The following is an 18,823-nucleotide window of genomic DNA, read 5'->3' as shown; positions in this document are numbered from 1 at the left end:
CATTCTTATAATATAGGCATTTGTTAAAGATAAATAAAAACAAATATGATCACATCCTCAATGTTAAATATGATTGCTATGTATCTATACTTGATTTTAAGCTATATTGCATTATTTTCCAGGTATTCAAACATTAACCAAATAGTAAATGTACATTTATGAAAAATGTAAGCACTCACTAACTGTAAGTCGCTCTGGATAAGAGCGTCTGCTAAATGACTAAAATGTAAAATGTTAGCTACTGTTTGAAATATGTTTATAATTATTTCTCTACATATTATTCGTATGTATTCACAGTGCGTGCTCTGTATGAAGATATTCTGTGAGTCAGCAAGTTCACTTGGCTGGCAGCCATGAAGAGGAACAAGCAGATAGACATTAAGGGTGCTCTAGCCCTCGCCAGCACCTTCCACTTCCTGTATTCTTGTGCCAGAGCCTGCATCCTCCCCTTCCTCACCCTGTACCTCAGATACCTGGGCCTCACTCCCTCCATGACAGGCCTTCTCATGAGCACCAAGCATCTCATCTCCCTGGTCTGGAGCCCTCTGGACAGCTTTCTGGCCAGACACTACAACAAGAGGAGGGCAGTGATTACGGGGTCTCTGGTCTGTTCAGCACGGGCAGCCCTCGTCCTCCTGCTCATCCCATCCACAGGCGTCGAGATGCTGACCAGTCACTGCAACATCTCTCACCTCAGTGTGAGCCCCACTGAAGAGCTGAGTGATGATGTGCCTGTTTTTGGCAGTGTAATGCCTACCACACACACTACCTCTGTATCCCAGTCAGCAGCACATGAATCTTCACCTACAGAGACAACCGGTGACACTGTGTCTTCCCCTGTTTCAGTGAGCGAAGCCACAACCTACACACTCCAGCAGCAACGTTCCAACAATGTGACTTCTCAATGGTCACAAGTGAATGTATCTGTGGCCAACCGCAGTAAAGGAGGGGAGAGCAATGGCTCAGAGTCCCACCACAGTGCCTCCAACACTTCACCCACAGTGAGGAGGGTTAGGAGGTCAGGAGGTCAGGAGAAGCAGCAGCAGAGGGAGAAGGACGAGGCCCGCTTCCAGTTCCTGGGCAGCCTCCAAGTTATGGACGTCCAGCACCAGCTCTTCTTCATGCTCCTCATCGTGGTGTCGCTATGGGAGCTGATGGCCGCCCCGCTGGAATGGACTGTGGACGATTGGCTGTATGAGTACTTGGATTTTGTGGATGCCTCTGATCGCTATGGTAGCACAGGGGTGTGGGGGCTTCTTGGGGCAGCGTGTGGGGTGGGTGGTGCAGGACTGCTGGTGAGCCACCTGGACTGCCTCATTGGCTCACACACACCCAGGAGCGCTGTCCACTTCTACTCCTATGCAGCTCTGACAACCCTGGCCGTGCCTGTGGTATCCTTCCTGCCCCTCTACCTAAACAAGAAGCGTAGTCGCTCCACTGGGCTCTTCAAAGCCTTACAGCTGGTGCGAGGGGACCTCCGGGCCCTGCTGTGTGCTGTCACTGCCTTCCTAATGGGGTTGGCGGGGTCTGCGGTGGATGACTTCCTGCTGGGGCAGATGCAGGACCATGGGAGCAGCGAGCTGCACATGGGCCTCTCTTTAGCCTTAGCGGTGCTCTCCCGGGCTGCCTTCCCTCTGCTGAGTGGCCAGGTGTCAAAGCTCCTGAGCCCAGGCAGGGTGCTGCTGGTGGGGACGGCCTGCCTGGCCCTGCAGTGCCTCTACTACTCCTTCCTGTGGGGCCCCTGGGCTGCACTACCTGCCCAGGTGCTGAGCTGCTTCAGCAGTGGCGCCCTCTGGTGGGCAGTGCAGATGAAGTGCGAGGACGTGGCCACGCCGGGCATGGAGAGGAGCTTGAGGAGGGTCTACCAGGCCCTCTCTCTGGACCTGGGGGCAGGGCTGGGCAGCTTGGCCGGGGGGTTTGTTGTCCACAGGTTTGGGGTATCTGTGCTATTCAGAGGGGTGGTGGTGATTCTGCTCCTGTGGTGCCTGTTTCTGCCACTGCTCCAGTGGAAAGCTACTCCCGCCTCCTCACTGCTGACACCAGTGAAGTGGAGCAGGAGAGAGACTGGCTGGAGAAAGCCATGGAGGATGACAAGAGCAATAATAACACGGGCAGAAGAATAACTCATTAGCCCTACAGTACAATATGCAACACAATGGGAGCAGGACACCACCACTTACTGACATGTCGCTCTTCATTTAGTCTGCCTTCTTGCTGCTCTACAAACTGCTAAGTGAATCCGTCCTTGGCTGGTTTAATTGAAAACCAAGTATTGCTTTTTAATTCTCATTACTGCAGCTTTATTCATTTAGTGCTAATGCTCTGGCATTCCCCACCTGCCCAGAAGACGTTTAACATTCTTCAGTTAAACTAAGCACATGGACTGCAAGCCTCACTATTACACTGGAGGTTGAGCCACTGTGAATGCAGAGTGATGATAAACTGTAATTTGCATAAGCTATAAAGAAACTCTGGATAGCAAATAACGGAGAAGAATTAGGTGTGGGCAGGTGACTGAGTAACTGTGCGAGTGCTTATGAGTGTTAGTACAGTCCACGTTAGGCAGCTTTACTGTCTGTAACATAAGGCCACTTGAGTTCAGGTGTGGTCTTTGGGCGAGACAAAACCCTGGACTAACAGACTCATCCTGAATGTGTGGTTTAGCCTGCTCACATATGACAAAGATACTTACTCTCTTGAGTCCACTGTGAAAATGTTATGTATTGTTCAACGTTCAGCTGTAGGAAATTGACCCAAGGGGTGATGTCTACTAACTAAACATTAAGTGGCTCTTGTGTGGGGGAAGTACGAGGAAGTATTAGAAGCTATCTGTGGTTGGTTGCTGAACCAGTATTTCAAAGGATGTTTGCCAAACTTGCCACAGGTGACATTGCCCATTTTGACCTGAATGCTATTTCAGTCAACATAGATATGCACCTCTCCCTGAAAGCTTTGTTTAATTTATAATGCTTGGAGTGGATATAGCAATACATTACATACAGTGGTTGATATACATGTCCAATTAAAAAAATAAAATTCCATTATTGTGCCTTGAAGACATTCTCAAAAATTGAAGACTGGCATTACAATACCTTTTGTTTATCTAATGTTTATAGTATGTTTATTGATACATTGTAAGTCAATGCAGTGGACAGGATATGTCAATACCTCACAACAGGGTAGTGTCAAACATCAGAAAATGTATTGTGTGAATATCAATACACCTCTTAATGTAACAAAGCAAAGGTCAGTAGTATGTGGCAGTCCTCTTGAATCTTTGTATTTGGCCTGGTCTGTCATGACTCATGACTGTAGAGAACAGTCAGTTGAATGATAAGGAGCTAACAGCCTGAGCAGGCGCCATAAGTAAAATATTTGTTTTGGAACAGTCGATCCCAGACGGGTGTCCTTCTGTTCACTTCCACCTTATACTGTTGACTTATTCACGCACTATCCTGACCTTGTCAGCCAGTGATTTTTTGGGGGGTGAATTGTCACCTCATGAAATTGATTGAACTCTTTTATCTGTCTGTGTACTGTAGACTTATAGGCTACTGCTCTCTACTGATGACTTTAGTCTGAAGTCCCTTTGTGTACACAGCTGCTGGATCAGCTCAAAGGGTAAGTGACAGTGACCTGGGCTTGTAGTGCTGCCTCCTACTGGCCAGAGGCAGCACCTGCTGCCAGACCAGTCTTTCCAGACCAGACAGAGCTGGCTGACAGCCCCAGTCAGTGAACATAGATGATGCCTCCTATACAGCAGCACCATCTGCTCCCTCCTCACCAGTCAGTCCTCAAGGGCCCTGCAGGATGAAATCATGTCAGCTCCAGCATTAACAACTCAATCAGGCATGATGAAAAATGAATGGTGAAAGCTGATATCACATGTGAATGTTATTAATTGTTTCATTTTTTGAGGTGGGGGAATATTGATTCCCCCCCCCCCCTTTGCAAGTCACAAGGTGGCGCTTCACGTTATACTTCAGTCATCCGACTCGAGCTGTGTCCGTGGTGCTGAAATTGCACTGTGTTCTGCAAATACATAGCCAGCGTTCAACATGTATTCTCCACGTGGTGATGGTGTTTCGATATGGCCACATAAATAGGCTGCGCCGTGTAATTCCATTTTCTATTAGGCTAAGGGTATTTATCTGCTACTGATTTATTATTATCAAGCCTGAAGTCGTTCAGACCGAAGAAATGGAAAAGGAGCGAAAATCCTCCAAACAATATGGGTCTTTGGATCGAACCAAATTGGATGGAAAAGCCGATAAGAAGGGTGAGCCTTTGCAAAATGATTAATTATGTACAGTGCATAGCATGGAAAGTTGTAGATATACGGGCTACCTTTTTATTATCTATTCTACTTGTGTTTTTTTGCATGAGGATAAGTTCAGTTTGATAGGACTTGGTGCTGAAATCTTTCAGTTTTAGACTATTTTCTTTACAAAAATCCAAAATGTTTTGTGATTTAGAGACTTTTTATGAAGATTATATGATACTCAAATTGAGCTATACACCTATACATAGAAATACTTGCAGTAATTCAGATTAGATCAAAGTGTTTCACAACTTCGGCTATTTGCCTATTATCACCAGAACCTTGACTATGTGAACAAAAGGTTATTCACTGAACCCCTCTATGGACATGTTAACATTCTTTGTATGTATCTGCATGCTATGTATAGAAATGTCAACCAGTGACCAAAATACTGAATTCACAAAGGTAATTTCTAACTTACAGCCACTGTCAGATGTATCATTGTCATATTCCTCATGGCTATAAGGCTCAAAATGTTACTCTGGTCCATGTGCTAATCATAAAATGAACAACACTTGACTGGGTTAAGGACACTCATTGGTGAGTGGAATGGAGTAGTGATCTGATATTGTTGTGTAATGTCTGTTTTTTCTTCTTCTGTACTAGTAGAATAATTTCATGAACATGGACCATGGATAATGTTACTGCATTTAGAAGTAATAGCCAGGACAGAGAGACACGTGATGAAAGATAGATCGATAGATCTTAAGAGTGAGACATTTATTTTCTGAAAATAGAACTTAATGCAACAAGGCATAGAACAGAGCAAATGTTCCCAGGATCTTTATGTAATCTGGTTGTGCAGTGCAGACTGCAGGGGAGTACACTTTCAAATGACATCTGAAGGCTGGGGGTGGCAAGGCGACCTAAAGAGCGACTTTGCTTGGAATTAGTAGGCAAAAGAGAATGAGGGACAAAATGATGGAAATCGGGGGTGTTTGAGCTGAGGTTGAAGAAGAGGAGTTTTTTTTTTTTTTTTTTTACTTCCTCTTAATGTTTTTGGTATGCAGAGGGGCTCAGTAGAGTGGACTGGTATCCTAAAAGAAGCCCTGAAATGCTGCTGTCCTGACTCATTGTGTTATTCTGTCTGTACAGATGCAGTGTGAGGATATCACTCACCTTTGCCTCTAGCAGTGACTCTTCATAGGTGACACAGGAAGAGACAGTGATGAGTCTCCACAAAGGTGAAAAGGAATGGAGTATAGCCAGCCACACACAGAGCCCTGGTAAAGCTCTGGTAATCCAAAGTGACATTTGGAAATCCAATTGTCAGGAGCAATTTTCACAATAGGGGCAGAAAATTGCCTCCGGAGGAAGGCACATACAGCAGGCAACTCACGATCAAAACACAGACCCCAAGCTTGCTCTGAGGGTTTTGTCAGAATGCGTAATTATTGAAGATCCATTGAAAAAACTAGATGGAGCTTCTAAAACGCTAATGATGATGTGTGTGTTTTTGATGGCGTTAGCCTTGTTATCCCTGGTGATTTGGCCTCCGTTTGTAGCTAATGTTGTCTTTTCTGACAAGGTCAAGTAATTAAGAGCCAATTGCAGCACTGTTGGATGAGTCATAGCTGGTCTGTGAGGAAGCTGCAGGCTGAGCAGTAAGTGGTGCATTACTGGGCTTTCAGTGGGCTGCAGGATTACATAGTGGTGAGGAGTCAACCTGGAGGTCTGAGAGGTCAGAGGGAGTTGTTGACTCTTAAGGGCAGTTCACTCTGGGAGGTGTTTTGAGTTGTCTCATTAAACTAATGTTGACTAAGAACACAATAGCATTGGATAAGAAAAGCCAATAGACTGAAGAAGGACATCTCAGCCTTTAATCCCCTGCTGAGATCCGAGTCATTTGTCATCATCAAGCTGCCTCAAATTCCACTCACCATCATGTTCAATTTTCTCACTCATCCCCAGCCTTGCTAAGCAAGTCCGTAGAACGTTACACTGAGCAATGAAAGGTTTATTCCAATTATCCAGCCCATTGTCTGTTGTAGGATAGAGCATTTCTAGACAAAATGAAGGGGAATCTACATGATTATCACTGATTGCAAATCACTAGTCCTAATTTCAAATTATTTATTTGTAGTTCCCCAATATACCTTCATGCACCAGTTTAGTGTATATGTTGTTTATGTATGTATAGTGTTTGACAGTTCTAAGCCATTGCAGGTTGAGATGACTATAATGGAGATGATTATATTCAGTGTTTCATATAATCTTGGGAAACTAGGATCTCATCATGGATAGCAATCACAGCGCTTCACAGACTATGACCAATGAAACAGACCGGCCCCCTCCTGGCACCACTGCTGGAGATGGGCCAAAAGAGGAAATGTTAATGAGACTGCACAAGTCTACTTAATTGATAAACCTTAACCAGTTCATTATAGATTCTAGAAATGTACTAGCCCGTGGGTGCTCAGCATCTATTTCCTACTTTAATTGTCACTGATTCTCAGTCTTCTATCTCATTGTCTGAGATTCTTTGTCATTGTTCATTAAACTCAGGCATGTATCAATATCCTGATGTCAACTGTTCAGAGAGAGCTGCCGTCATGCCATCCCAGTCTCAGCACCACTGAGTCTCTGTCCAGCCTGGCAGTGTGCCACTCAGAGGCATGTTCCCTCCATGCTGTCCCACTGGGGGAGGAAACCCAGGAAGCATGCTGCACACATGCCATAATTAAGGCAGGCTGAAGAGACACACACTCACCACCACGCACACACCCACCCACCACTTATGCTGCTGCCATACTGTTTACTATTGTTATTTTTATTTATCCTGCTACCAGTCACTTTCTCCTAATCCCTGCCTACGTGTACATATCTTCCTCAATACTCCAGTATCCCTGTACATTGTACATTTGGTGCTGGCACTGACCCTGTATATAGCTTCCTCTCTTATAATCTTTTTCTCATGTTTTGTTTTTGTTTTTTATTAGTTATACTATTTTGATATTAAATACTTCACTGTTGGGTAGGGCTTGCAAGTTCAGCATTTCACTGTACTTGGCATGAGACAAATAAACTTGAAACTTGAAAAGACAGGAGAAAGTGCTCTGGCCTCCCTCTCTCTTCTAAGACACGATCATGTTGTGCTGGCATAGGTGGCGCGAGCAGAATAAACAGTCATTTGTTCCTGTTTCCGTGCTGATGCACAGTACTATGCCAATGTAGCAGTAGAATAACTTGCTAATACACTACATGACCAAAGGTATGTGGACACCTGCTCGTCGAACATCTCATTCCAAAATCATGGGCATTAATATGGAGTTGGTCCCCCCTTGCTGCTACAACAGCCTCCACTCTTCTGGGAAGGCTTTCCACTAGATGTTGGAACATTGCTGCGGGGACTTGCTTCCATTCAGCCACAAGAGCATTAGTGAGGTTGGGTGACAGTCGACGTTCCAATTCATCCCAAAGGTGTTTGGTGGAGTTGAGGTCAGGGCTCTGTGCAGGCCAGTCAAGTTCTTCCACACCGATCTCGACAAACCATATTTTTATTTATGTATTTATTTTTGTAATTTTTACCCCCTTTTTCTGCCCAATTTCGTGATTACGATCTTGTCTCATCGCTGCAACTCCTCAACGGGCTCGGGAGAGGCGAAGGTCGAGTCATGCGTCCTCCGAAACATGACCCGCCAAACTGTGCTTCTTAACACCCGCCCTCTTAACCTGGAAGCCAGCTGCACCAATGTGTCAGAGGAAACCCTGTTCAACTGACGATCGAAGTCAGCCTGCAGGTGCCCGGCCCGCCACAAGGAGTCGCTAGAGCGCGATGAGCCAAGTAAAGCCCACCCGGCCAAACCCTCCCCTAACCCGGACGACGCTGGGCCAATTGTGCACCGCCCTATGGGATTCCCGGTCACGGACAGTAATGACACAGCCTGGGATCGAACCCCAGGCTGTAGTGACGCCGCAACACTGCGATGCAGTGCCTTAGACAAGATGGTGAAGCGTGATTCATCACTCCAGATAACTCATTTCCACTGCTCCAGAGTCCAATGGCGGTGAGCTTTACACCACTCCAGCCGACGCTTGGCATTGCACATGGTGATCTTAGGCTTGTGTGCGGCTGCTCGGACATGGAAACCCATTTCATGAAGATCCTAACGAACAGTTTTTATTTTTATGTATTTTTTATTTAACCTTTATTTAACTAGGCAAGTCAGTTAAGAACAAATTCTTATTTACAATGACGGCCTACACCGGCCAAACAGTTCTTGTGCTGACGTTGCTTCCAGAGGCAGTTTGGAACTCAGTAGTTAGTGTGCAACCGAGGAGAGACAATTTTTATGCGCTACGCGCTTCACAATAACAGCACTTACAGTTTTTTTACATTTACATTTTTAGTCATTTAGCAGACGCTCTTATCCAGAGCGACTTACAGTTAGTGAATATTTTTTTTTTTTTATACTGGCCCCCCGTGGGAATCGAACCCACAACCCTGGCGTTGCAAACACCATGCTCTATCAACTGAGCTACATCCCTGCCGGCCATTCCCTCCCCTACCCTGGACGACGCTGGGCCAATTGTGCGCCGCCCATGAGCCTCCCGGTCGCGGCCGGCTGCGACAGAGCCTGGATTCGAACCAGGATCTCTAGTGGCACAGTTAGCACTGCGATGCAGTGCCTTAGACCACTGCGCTGCGCCACTTGACGTGGGCAGCTCTAGCAGGGCAGACATTTGACGAACTGACTTGTTGGAAAGGTGGCATCCTATGATGGTGCCACGTTGAAAGTCACTGAGCTCTTCAGTACGGGCCATTCTACTGCAAATGTTTGTCTATGGAGATTGTATGGCTGTGTGCTCGATTTTATACACCTGTCAGCAGTGGGTGTGGCTGAAATAGCCGAATCCATTAATTTTAAGGGGTGTCCACATACTTTTGTTTTCTTGTTTCCCTTCCAGCAGAGGAAGACATTGTGTCAATGGCGGACTCCACCATCACAATAGATGACATCGAAGGGGAGCTTTTCAGAATCGAGCGGATACGTGATGTTCTGGTACGGAGGGAATCAGAACTAAGATACATGTGAGCATTTTTTTAAATAACTATCCAACCACACCAACACTCAGTTTCTGACATCTTTTGGTGATTTATCAGAGCCCTCTAGTATGAGGTAGAAGAACAGGATACACATTTTGGGCCTTTTCAGTCTCACACATAACATCCATTCCCTGGCTCCTTGTGGAATGGGTTGTGGTTGTACTGTAGTAGGTTTTTACAGGGCTCATTAGAGTTCCACAGTATTCCCCTCGGACTTGGTGATGCTCCACATATGACAGCATCTAGCGATGGGAGCGACCAAGTGCATGAAGGCGAATACTGTGTAGAGAGGACAGCAGCACATTGTCTGCTCTCCTATTAGTCTACCAGCTCAGCTCCTACACACTTTTGTCTCGACACTGCACATGGACTTTGTTCTGAAAAGAAACGGTTTTATACTTTTCTCTGTCTGATCCCCTTGGCTGTAATGTTTCTTCTTCATTATTGTGACATGTGTAGGAGAGAGCGGGGAGAGACTCAGAGAAAGGATAATGATGCTGGGTATGGGGAGGTCCAGTTGCTGGGGAGATGTGCACTGAAGCATACAGTAGGCTATATTCTCACTGTTCCTCCTCAAGACCTCACCTTTCTGGGTTGGAGCTTACATATAAGCAACACTTTAAACAAAGTAAATGGGATTTCTGTGAGATTCAGTATGATTACTGAACACTAACCCTACACCAGTGGCGGCTCCTGAAAAAATTCTCAGGAGGGGCAATTTTTCTGATGATTTAGGTGACCTACACACATTTAAAAAAAGATATGTCCAGCAACAACATGAAGACAGGGGCAGCATATAAGTCAATACCAGAAGCATTTATTGACTGATCTCAAAAGTGTTGGCTTACCAGGGTTGGTGGAGCCCTCAGTTTCATCTTTGCCTCGCAAAGCTAACTCAAACACTCCGCAAAACTTCACACACTGGATTAGCCGGCTGAGGATGTGGCGGTTCTTGCTAATGTCGTAGTAAATATATTTGTTATAGTGAATATGGAATATGATATGTTGAGTAAAATGTTGTGCTAAGATCTATTTAGGTCAGGAGCTGGTTATAAGTTCTGTTCCTATCCAATAACAATGGACAAAAGGGTCCTATCTTGTCAGCCTTGTCAGCAGGTGGCCAAGGACAACACCCACGCCATAGGCCTCTCAGTTCTTCCAACTCACGAGTTCTTGCTCTGAGGACACACACACACACAAACACACACACACACACACATCATCACTGTTAAACACACACACACACACACACACATCATCACTGTTAAACACACACACACACACACACACACAAAAATCCCCTCTCTTAGGCTGAACATTTGAAGACAGAGAACCCGACTCAGAGCCAATGCAACAGTGACAGTAGCCTGCAGGGGACCTCGCCCAACTCATCAGGACCAATCAGAAGATCAGAACTACTAGATTGAACCTACTTCATTTATTGCATAAAATGTCTGCACACAATGTTTCGGGGCTCTCTTCAGATAATAATAATAATTAATAATAATAATAATATGCCATTTAGCAGACGCTTTTATCCAAAGCGACTTACAGTCATGCGTGCATACATTTTTGTGTATGGGTGGTCCCGGGGATCGAACCCACTACCTTGGCGTTACAAGCACCATGCTCTACCAGCTGAGCTACAGAAAGTGGATACTCATGGATGCGCATTGCAATTGTAAAATGTCAACACAATTGGAGACACCACGTCATTTTTGGAGACATGTTATTGACAGTAAACTATTGTAGATGCGACTGCTAACTAAATAAAACATTTTAGCTGGCTAGCTAATCATCTTAGCTAAATGTGGGGCAAACAATTCAGTTATTTACCGTTAATTTGAGGGATTGGGGTGAAAGAAATCGAGTTACATAGTGATACTTTACGATATACTGTATTGACAATATCGCAATATTTTAGCGCTAGTTGGCTGTACCTGCACCAAAACACCATTATTGTTCCTTCATAGCTTGTTCTCAATCTTTTCACATTGGGAGCAAATTTGTTTTCAGCACTTTTATTTCCATGACTGATCAAAACTCGTTCTCATGGCTTTCTGATCCCTCTGCAACAGACATATGGTGCGCAATAAAATCACAGTATCGAATCGCAATACGTATAGAATCATGAGACTCGCAATGCTGATGCATATATCTTATCGTGAGGTTCCTGGCAATTCCCAGCCCAAGTTCATTTGCCACAACAAATCTCTTCGCTAGCAAACGCGATGTCTTCTCCAAAACGGCAATGTGTCTCCAGCAATGTTTACTTTTTTGACGTTCTATGGCATCTCCACTTTCCAAGCATATATGACCACATGTAATATTTTGGTAAGTGATGCAAATAGTGAACTATGTAGGGCCAGGATGTAAAATATATGTAGCTGCAGCAATTTCTCTTATCTGATATGGTAAGTAATGGGGCTTAATTTATAGCTCCCTAAGAGTTTGACGAACGGGTCCGTGAACGCGATTCCAGATATATTTACCTCTGAATAAACTGCCTTTATTACACCATATCCACATCCAGTAAACTTGTGATTATCAACACTAACCTCATCGTTGTGGCGGCGGACAGCTAGCCTGTATCCCTCGTCATCCAGTTGAGTGAGTGGCAATGTCTTTTTTCGTTCGTACCAATTTTTGGAAAATCCTCGGGTGTAGGACTTTCCGCCTTTAGTAGAAACCTGTTGAATTATTAAATTTGGTCTGGGAGGTCCTAATTGTTTCGTTGCCAATTTATCTTCATTTGTTCGCCGTCGCCGACAAAAAGGAACTTCTTTCAAACAATCCACTCTTTTCTCAGTTACGTTCATGGTTACGTAACGTATGACGAAAGCGCGTAAGTGCAAGCCCACAGACACCCATTGAGATTGTATTGAAGGCTCTGAAATTTGAAAAAAATAGATTTTACATGGGAGTCTATTACAGACTTCTGGGCGATTTTCAACCTGACTGAAATCGCCCCAAAAGGGGGGGGAGCCATTTGAAGCACGACTTTAGCCTGATTCGACATTTAGTGGCAGTGTGGCACTGTGGCAGATCAGACGTATAGATTACAACACTGATAACTACTGTTGCCGTGATATAATTGATTAGAAAAAAAATCCCTTCCTTTTCCCGTTTGGCAGTGCGTCGCCCATATCGCCCTATTGAACAGGCCGCCCCTGCCCTACACTACACTAACAGTAATCACTATTGGCCTGGTAAACAGCCGTACTTCTGCTCACCGTTAAGTAGATGAGCACAGCGGCACAGAGAGAGCTTTTCTCACTTTCTCACTACTGTATCTGTGATTCCTTCTCTTTCATCTCCAGGGACAGGAGCATATTGACACCAGTCGCTGCAGAGCTCAAGGTCTTTTCAAGGCTGACCACAGCTCTAACAGAGAGAAACTGAACAGTGATAGCATAATAACAAGCAATGTACCTTTGTTCATGTGGAAAAGTAATTACTGTTAGGTTTCTGATGTGTAAAGTAGCTTGTTTTCTTATCTACTTAGGTGGAAGTTAAATTAAAAATGAATAACATGACATGGTTTGCTTATGGAATTAAATGATAACTCTCATTTGCATGCAGTGCATTAGGTGTATGCAGTTCAGTGTGTATTCTTTTTAATGCTGTAGGCACTGCAAGGTGATTTATTGTGAAAGGCAGATTTATTGTAATGTCGGGGTGCAGCTTCAGACACAATGACAGGGCAATAGAAAGGGAATCCATATTAAAGCACATACACAATTTCCATGCAAATAAGCTGTGATGCAGCTACTGCATTGGTCACTCCTATGAAGTGGCTTGAAAATAATAACACATTTCCTGTGCTTAAAGGCCTGAGGGCATGTTTATCTAGGAGGTCATTTTCCTCTTATCCTCCGATGGAAAAGCCCAGTTATCCAGAGCCTCATTAGAATTCCAGTGGGAATAGCCACATCTGTAAGAGTGTCTGACCAGTATTGTTTACTTAAACCTCCCTACCTGAGTCAATCAGTGAAATGAGATATGATGCAGCTGCAGCTCAGAGAGATGGGGAGTGACTCATTCTCAGAGGCCCTGTGGCATCAGAGTTGTTTCAGCTAATAAACCCTCAGCCAACAATCATTTCAGTCCACCTGAGAAGAGGAGAAAGCTAATTTTGTTCACCATTTGCACTGAAGTGGTTTCTGTCTGTAGGATAGGCTAATATGGTTCTTGTTATTATGTCTATGTTTACAAAGCTGAAAGGGAAATCTCTTCAATTCTATAGCATTACATTTTACTATGTATTTGGCCATGTAAATGTACTGTGTTCGAATCGCTTGAGGAGTCACTTTTTTTTTTTTTTTTTTATAGAAGCCATTATCTCTACACTCATCTAGAGTATCTCTCCCTGTCTCCTAGCTCTGCCTGCCTGTCAGGCAGTTTTTTCACTCAGCAGCAATCTTTTGAAAATTGCTATAATTTGCTGTTGTTATATTGACTACTGTTGTAATAGAGGAGTTATTGCAGAAGCTGAGGGCTTGATGGGAAGTTTTGCCTTAGAAGACAGGACAACTGCAGGGTTGTCTGGCACATTGTTGTCACGCTCTGGCTCCGGGACTGTGTAGTTTGAGCCAGGGTGTATTCATTTGGTTGTGTTGGGTATAGGGTGTGTTCATTTGGTTGTGTTTGGTTTTGGTTGTAGTGTCTTGTCTCGTCATGTGACTCCCAATCGGAGGTAACGAGTGTCAGCTGTCGGCTCGTTATCTCTGATTGGGAGCCATATTTATACTGTCAGTGTTCACCTTAGGGTTGTGGGTTTTTGTTCCATGTTTCAGTCTGTGTACTGAGGACTTCACTATCCGTCATTGTTTATTGTTTTCTCGTTCGTGCACTTTAACTTTAATAAAGTCATGTTCGCTACAAACGCTGCGTTTTGGTCCACTCCTTCCGTAGACGGCCGTGACAGAAAAACCCACCTGAAAAGGACCAAGCAGCGTGTCCAGGAGCAAGGAGACTGGACATGGGAGGAAGCGCCGGGTAAGGAGATCGAGAGGCTGGCGATGGCCCAGGTGGGCAAATCGTGGTCCTGGGAGGACATGCTCGGGGGCAAGGGACCTTGGGGGAGGATCAAGGCCCTGGCGAGAGAGGAGCAACGGCGTCAGCAGGGCCATCGTCGGAGGGACGAGAGGCAACCCCAAAAAGTTTTTGGGGGGGGGCACATGGCTTGGGCGGCTGGGCAGCAGGAGGCTGCCACAGGGAGACGTGGAGAGAAGGCTACCGGATTACGGGAGCCATTGGCGAGTAGAGGGAGGGAAGTAGTGGAGGCACGGCGTGAGAGACTGAGGTGTGTTACCAGTCCGGTCCGGCCCGTTCCTGATCCTCGGTTAAGGCCAGTGGTGTGTGTTCCCAGTACGGACCGGCCTGTTCCTACTCCACGCACCAAGCCCACGGGGTGCGTCGTCAGCCCAGCCCGGCCTGTTCCTGCTCTACGCACAAAGCCTACGGGGTGCGTCGCCAGCCCAGCCCGGCCTGTTCCTGCTCAACGCACAAAGCCTACGGTGTGCGTCGCCAGCCCAGCCCGGCCTGTTCCTGCTCCACGCACTAAACCAACGGTGTGCGTCGCCAGCCCAGCCCGGCCTGTTCCTGCTCCACGCACTAAACCAACGGTGTGCGTCGCCAGCCCAGCCCGGCCTGTTCCTGCCACCCGCACCAAGTCTACGGTGCGCGTCGCCAGCCCGACCCGGCCTGTTCCTGCCACTCGCACCAAACCTACGGTGCGCGTCGCCAGCCCGGTCCGGCCTGTTCCTGCCACCCGCACCAAGTGTACGGTGCGCGTCGCCAGCCCGGTCCGGCCTGTTCCTGCCACCCGCACCAAGTCTACGGTGCGCGTCGCCAGCCCGACCCGGCCTGTTCCTGCCACTCGCACCAAACCTACGGTGCGCGTCGCCAGCCCGGTCCGGCCTGTTCCTGCCACTCGCACCAAGCCAAGGGTGCGAGTCGTCAGCCTGGTCCAGCCCGTTCCTGCTACTCGCACCAAGCCAGGGGTACGAGTCGTCGGCCTAGTCCAGCCCGTTCCTGCTACTCGCACCAAGCCAAGGGTGCGAGTCGTCAGCCTGGTTCAGCTCGTCCCTGCTACTCGCACCAAGCCAAGGGTGCGAGCCGTCAGCCTGATCCAGCCCACTCCTGCTACTCGCACCAAGCCAGGGATGCGAGTCGTCAGCCTGGGGAGGCCCGTTCCGGCTCCACGCATCAAGCCTAGGGTGCGTTTCGTCGGCCCTGTCCGGCCCGTTCCTGCTCCCCGCACCAGGTCTGTGGTGCGTGTCGTCAGCCCTGTCCGGCCCGTTCCTGCTCCCCGCACCAAGTCTGTGGTGCGTTTCGTCAGCCCTGTCCGGCCCGGTCCCGCTCTCCGCACCAAGTCAAGGGTGCGCTTCGTCAGCCCGGTCCGGCCCATTCCTGCTCCCCGCGCCAAGGCAGTGGTGCGCGTCGTCAGCCTGGTAAGGCCCGTTCGTCCTCCACGCACCAAGCCAGGGGCGCGTGTCGTCAGTCCGGCTCCGACCAGCGGGGCTAGACAGGACCAGGGGTACTTTGGGGGGTTGGAGAGGAGGTGGGGATCAAGGCCGGAGCCAGAGCCACCGCCGAGGAGGTATGCCCGCCCAGCCCTCCCTTGTTTAGCCCGTATTGAGGCGCGGTCGCAGTCCGCGCCTTTAGGGGGGGGTACTGTCACGCTCTGGCTCCGGGACTGTGTAGTTTGAGCCAGGGTGTATTCATTTGGTTGTGTTGGGTATAGGGTGTGTTCATTTGGTTGTGTTTGGTTTTGGTTGTAGTGTCTTGTCTCGTCATGTGACTCCCAATCGGAGGTAACGAGTGTCAGCTGTCGGCTCGTTATCTCTGATTGGGAGCCATATTTATACTGTCAGTGTTCACCTTAGGGTTGTGGGTTTTTGTTCCATGTTTCAGTCTGTGTACTGAGGACTTCACTATCCGTCATTGTTTATTGTTTTCTCGTTCGTGCACTTTAACTTTAATAAAGTCATGTTCGCTACAAACGCTGCGTTTTGGTCCACTCCTTCCGTAGACGGCCGTGACAATTGTGGTCCCAAGGGAAGGGTGATCACATCAGAAGGTCCTCTGTCACAATCCTTATTACTGTCCAGCAGGACCTGTCTGACTGTAGTGACTGTGTTCTTCAGTGTTAACCCTAATGTGGGGCTATACATGCAAGCCACAGTGCCTTCAGAGAGTCCACTCAACACTGGAGCCTGCATGATTGTATCTTTAAGACTACAATCTCTCCATCCTCTGTATTGAAGCATTTTGTATGGGTTTCAATTGTTCTGTCAATAAGAGCAATTAGGATTGATTCCTGACTGTCAGACTAAGTGTGGTACAGGGAGAAGAACAGCCACTGTACTGACAGTCGATACGTGACAGGATCCGATTCTCACCTTGTCCTGGGTTCTCTTCCCCTGGCTCATACGAAACAGCTGTGAATATAGATTTCCTTTGAAGTATATCAATGTGGTTTATGATTGAGAATGAAATGGATTCCTCAATTTTTTCCCCTCAGGATGGACGACATTCAGCTTTGCAAGGAAATCACACGGCTGAAAAAAGAACTTCAGAAGCTGGTGTCTGTTTCAGGTAGGCTACCATACACTCTTAGAAAAAAGGGTTCCAAAAGGGTTCTTTGGCTGTCCCCATAGTAGAATCCTTTTTGGTTCAATGTAGAACCCTTTTTTGTTCCTGGTAGAACCTTTTAGGGTTCCATGTAGAACCCTCTGTGGAAAGGGTTTTACATGGAACCCAAAAGGGTTCTATCTGAACCAAAAAGGGTTATTCAAAGGGTTCTCCTATGGGGACAGCCGAAGAACCATTTTCGTTTCTAGATAGCACCTTTTTTCAAAGAGTGACTCTCTCTGTGTGAGGTGAGGTGAGGTGTTCAATTCACATTATAGAGCGCACACACACTTGCTGTGGCAGAAAATGAGGGAATATCTCCATTAAAAGGGCTTATAGTCCAGGTAGTTCTCTAGGAAATACAATAATAAAACATTTGCAGTACAGAAAAGCAGAAGATTTGGAGCACAACATCCTCATTATCTCAGCTTATCATTTCAACATTTCAGCTCTAGCTCTTTCTGTATTATCTCACATTTTGTAGGTTAGATCCAGTGGTAATGCTATCCACACCCCTTTCTCAGTATTGTAACAGCAACACCATGCACAGTCATCTGGTGGTTACAGATCCATCAGCCTAAGCTTAATTTGCCTGGTGCTTAATCTTGAACTGGAGCTGTGTGAATGCTTAATGATTCCTAGCATCTATGGTTACTATATGAACCGTTTATGACTGCTGTATGACCACTCCATGACTATACTGTCTGTATGACTCCAGACACAGACAAATCCAACGAGGACCGGCAGAGGGAGGAGGAGCTGCTGCAGCAGATCCACAAGCTGGTGGAGACCAGGGACTTCCTGGTGGATGACGTGGAGTTTGAGAGGCTCAGGTGAGGGCTGCCATGATCTTAAAGTCAAGGAAGTGTGGGCCATCATGTTCTTAAAGGCAAGGGATACTATAACTAAACATGTTGCCGAAGTAGCATCTAGTGACCATTAATATCGGTGACTCAGTTGTCACCTCTGAGTCATACTGTATCGGAACCAGTTTGTGACCATTCCTCCATGTCGCTGTGCAACCCCTTGCATTTGTTTAGCTGTCTTGCATGTCAGGCAGCCCTGCTTCTATGACTACAAGTCTGAGTGACACTTTTGACAGCTCTCAGAAAGGTGGGTGATACGTGGGAAGCAGATACTTAATAATTTACAGTAAAGTGATGTTAACAGTAGAAAACCATAAAGAGAAAATGATTAATTTTTTAAGTGAATTCACACCATCCATACATATGAACAAATGTTGGAAGTGTTCATGTGAGCCTCTTTGTCTCTATCCAGTTGTTTGGTTGGTTATTTGTTAATTTTGTGTGTGTGTGTGTGTGCGTGCATTCTTGTGTATGACTGTGTTTTATGTCAACAGTGGCTGTGAAAGATATAGTGGGAAGATTTTCCCTGTTGTTAACTGTGCATACACCACTCAATCTCCTTCAACAGGGAGAGAGAGGAGGACAAAGAAATGGCTGATTTCTTACAGTCTAAATTTCCCAAGACCTCAAAGAAAAAAAGTATGTGCATATGTGTTACCATAGTGCTGTGTAGTCAAGGCTCAAATATGAAGCTTCCTTTTGTGCAATTAGTCCAAGTCGCATTGATTGAACCAAGTTAAAATATGATAACAACATTAACAATGCTGATGGTGCCGATGACGATGATGATGATAATGATGTCTCTTTTTTTCCCAGATGTCACAGAGGACCGAAGGATGACCTCCAAAGCCCAGCAGACTTCGTCCACTCCCTTCGTCACAAAAACCGGCCTCACCCTTCTGAAGGAGTGCTGCGGCTTCACATGCTCTGTCATGTAGACTCCCTGCCCTG

General features: G+C 46.4%; 1 protein-coding gene and 1 pseudogene across 2 annotated transcripts; both read left to right on the top strand.

The window, feature by feature from the left end:
* The first annotated feature begins 340 nt into the window (after positions 1–340).
* Positions 341–2,131, top strand: LOC311150081 (major facilitator superfamily domain-containing protein 6-like; annotated as a pseudogene). The gene has a single exon. The product of its transcript is annotated as a major facilitator superfamily domain-containing protein 6-like (transcript).
* A 2,069-nt stretch (positions 2,132–4,200) lies between these two features.
* Positions 4,201–18,810, top strand: LOC311150090 (bMERB domain-containing protein 1-like; the record flags this gene model as incomplete). Its single annotated transcript, XM_084187362.1, has 6 exons — positions 4,201–4,279; positions 9,230–9,353; positions 16,897–16,970; positions 17,725–17,839; positions 18,441–18,511; positions 18,689–18,810. 6 exons carry the CDS (start codon positions 4,201–4,203, stop codon positions 18,808–18,810), a joined length of 585 nt encoding a protein of 194 aa, XP_084043488.1.
* Positions 18,811–18,823: the final 13 nt, after the last annotated feature.

Source organism: Coregonus lavaretus, assembly GCF_964263955.1.
Source record: "Coregonus lavaretus genome assembly, chromosome: 2".
Taxonomy (NCBI): Eukaryota; Metazoa; Chordata; class Actinopteri; order Salmoniformes; family Salmonidae; genus Coregonus; species Coregonus lavaretus.
The sequence above is the reverse complement of the archived record's forward strand: the minus strand, read 5'-3'. Positions and strand labels throughout refer to the sequence as shown.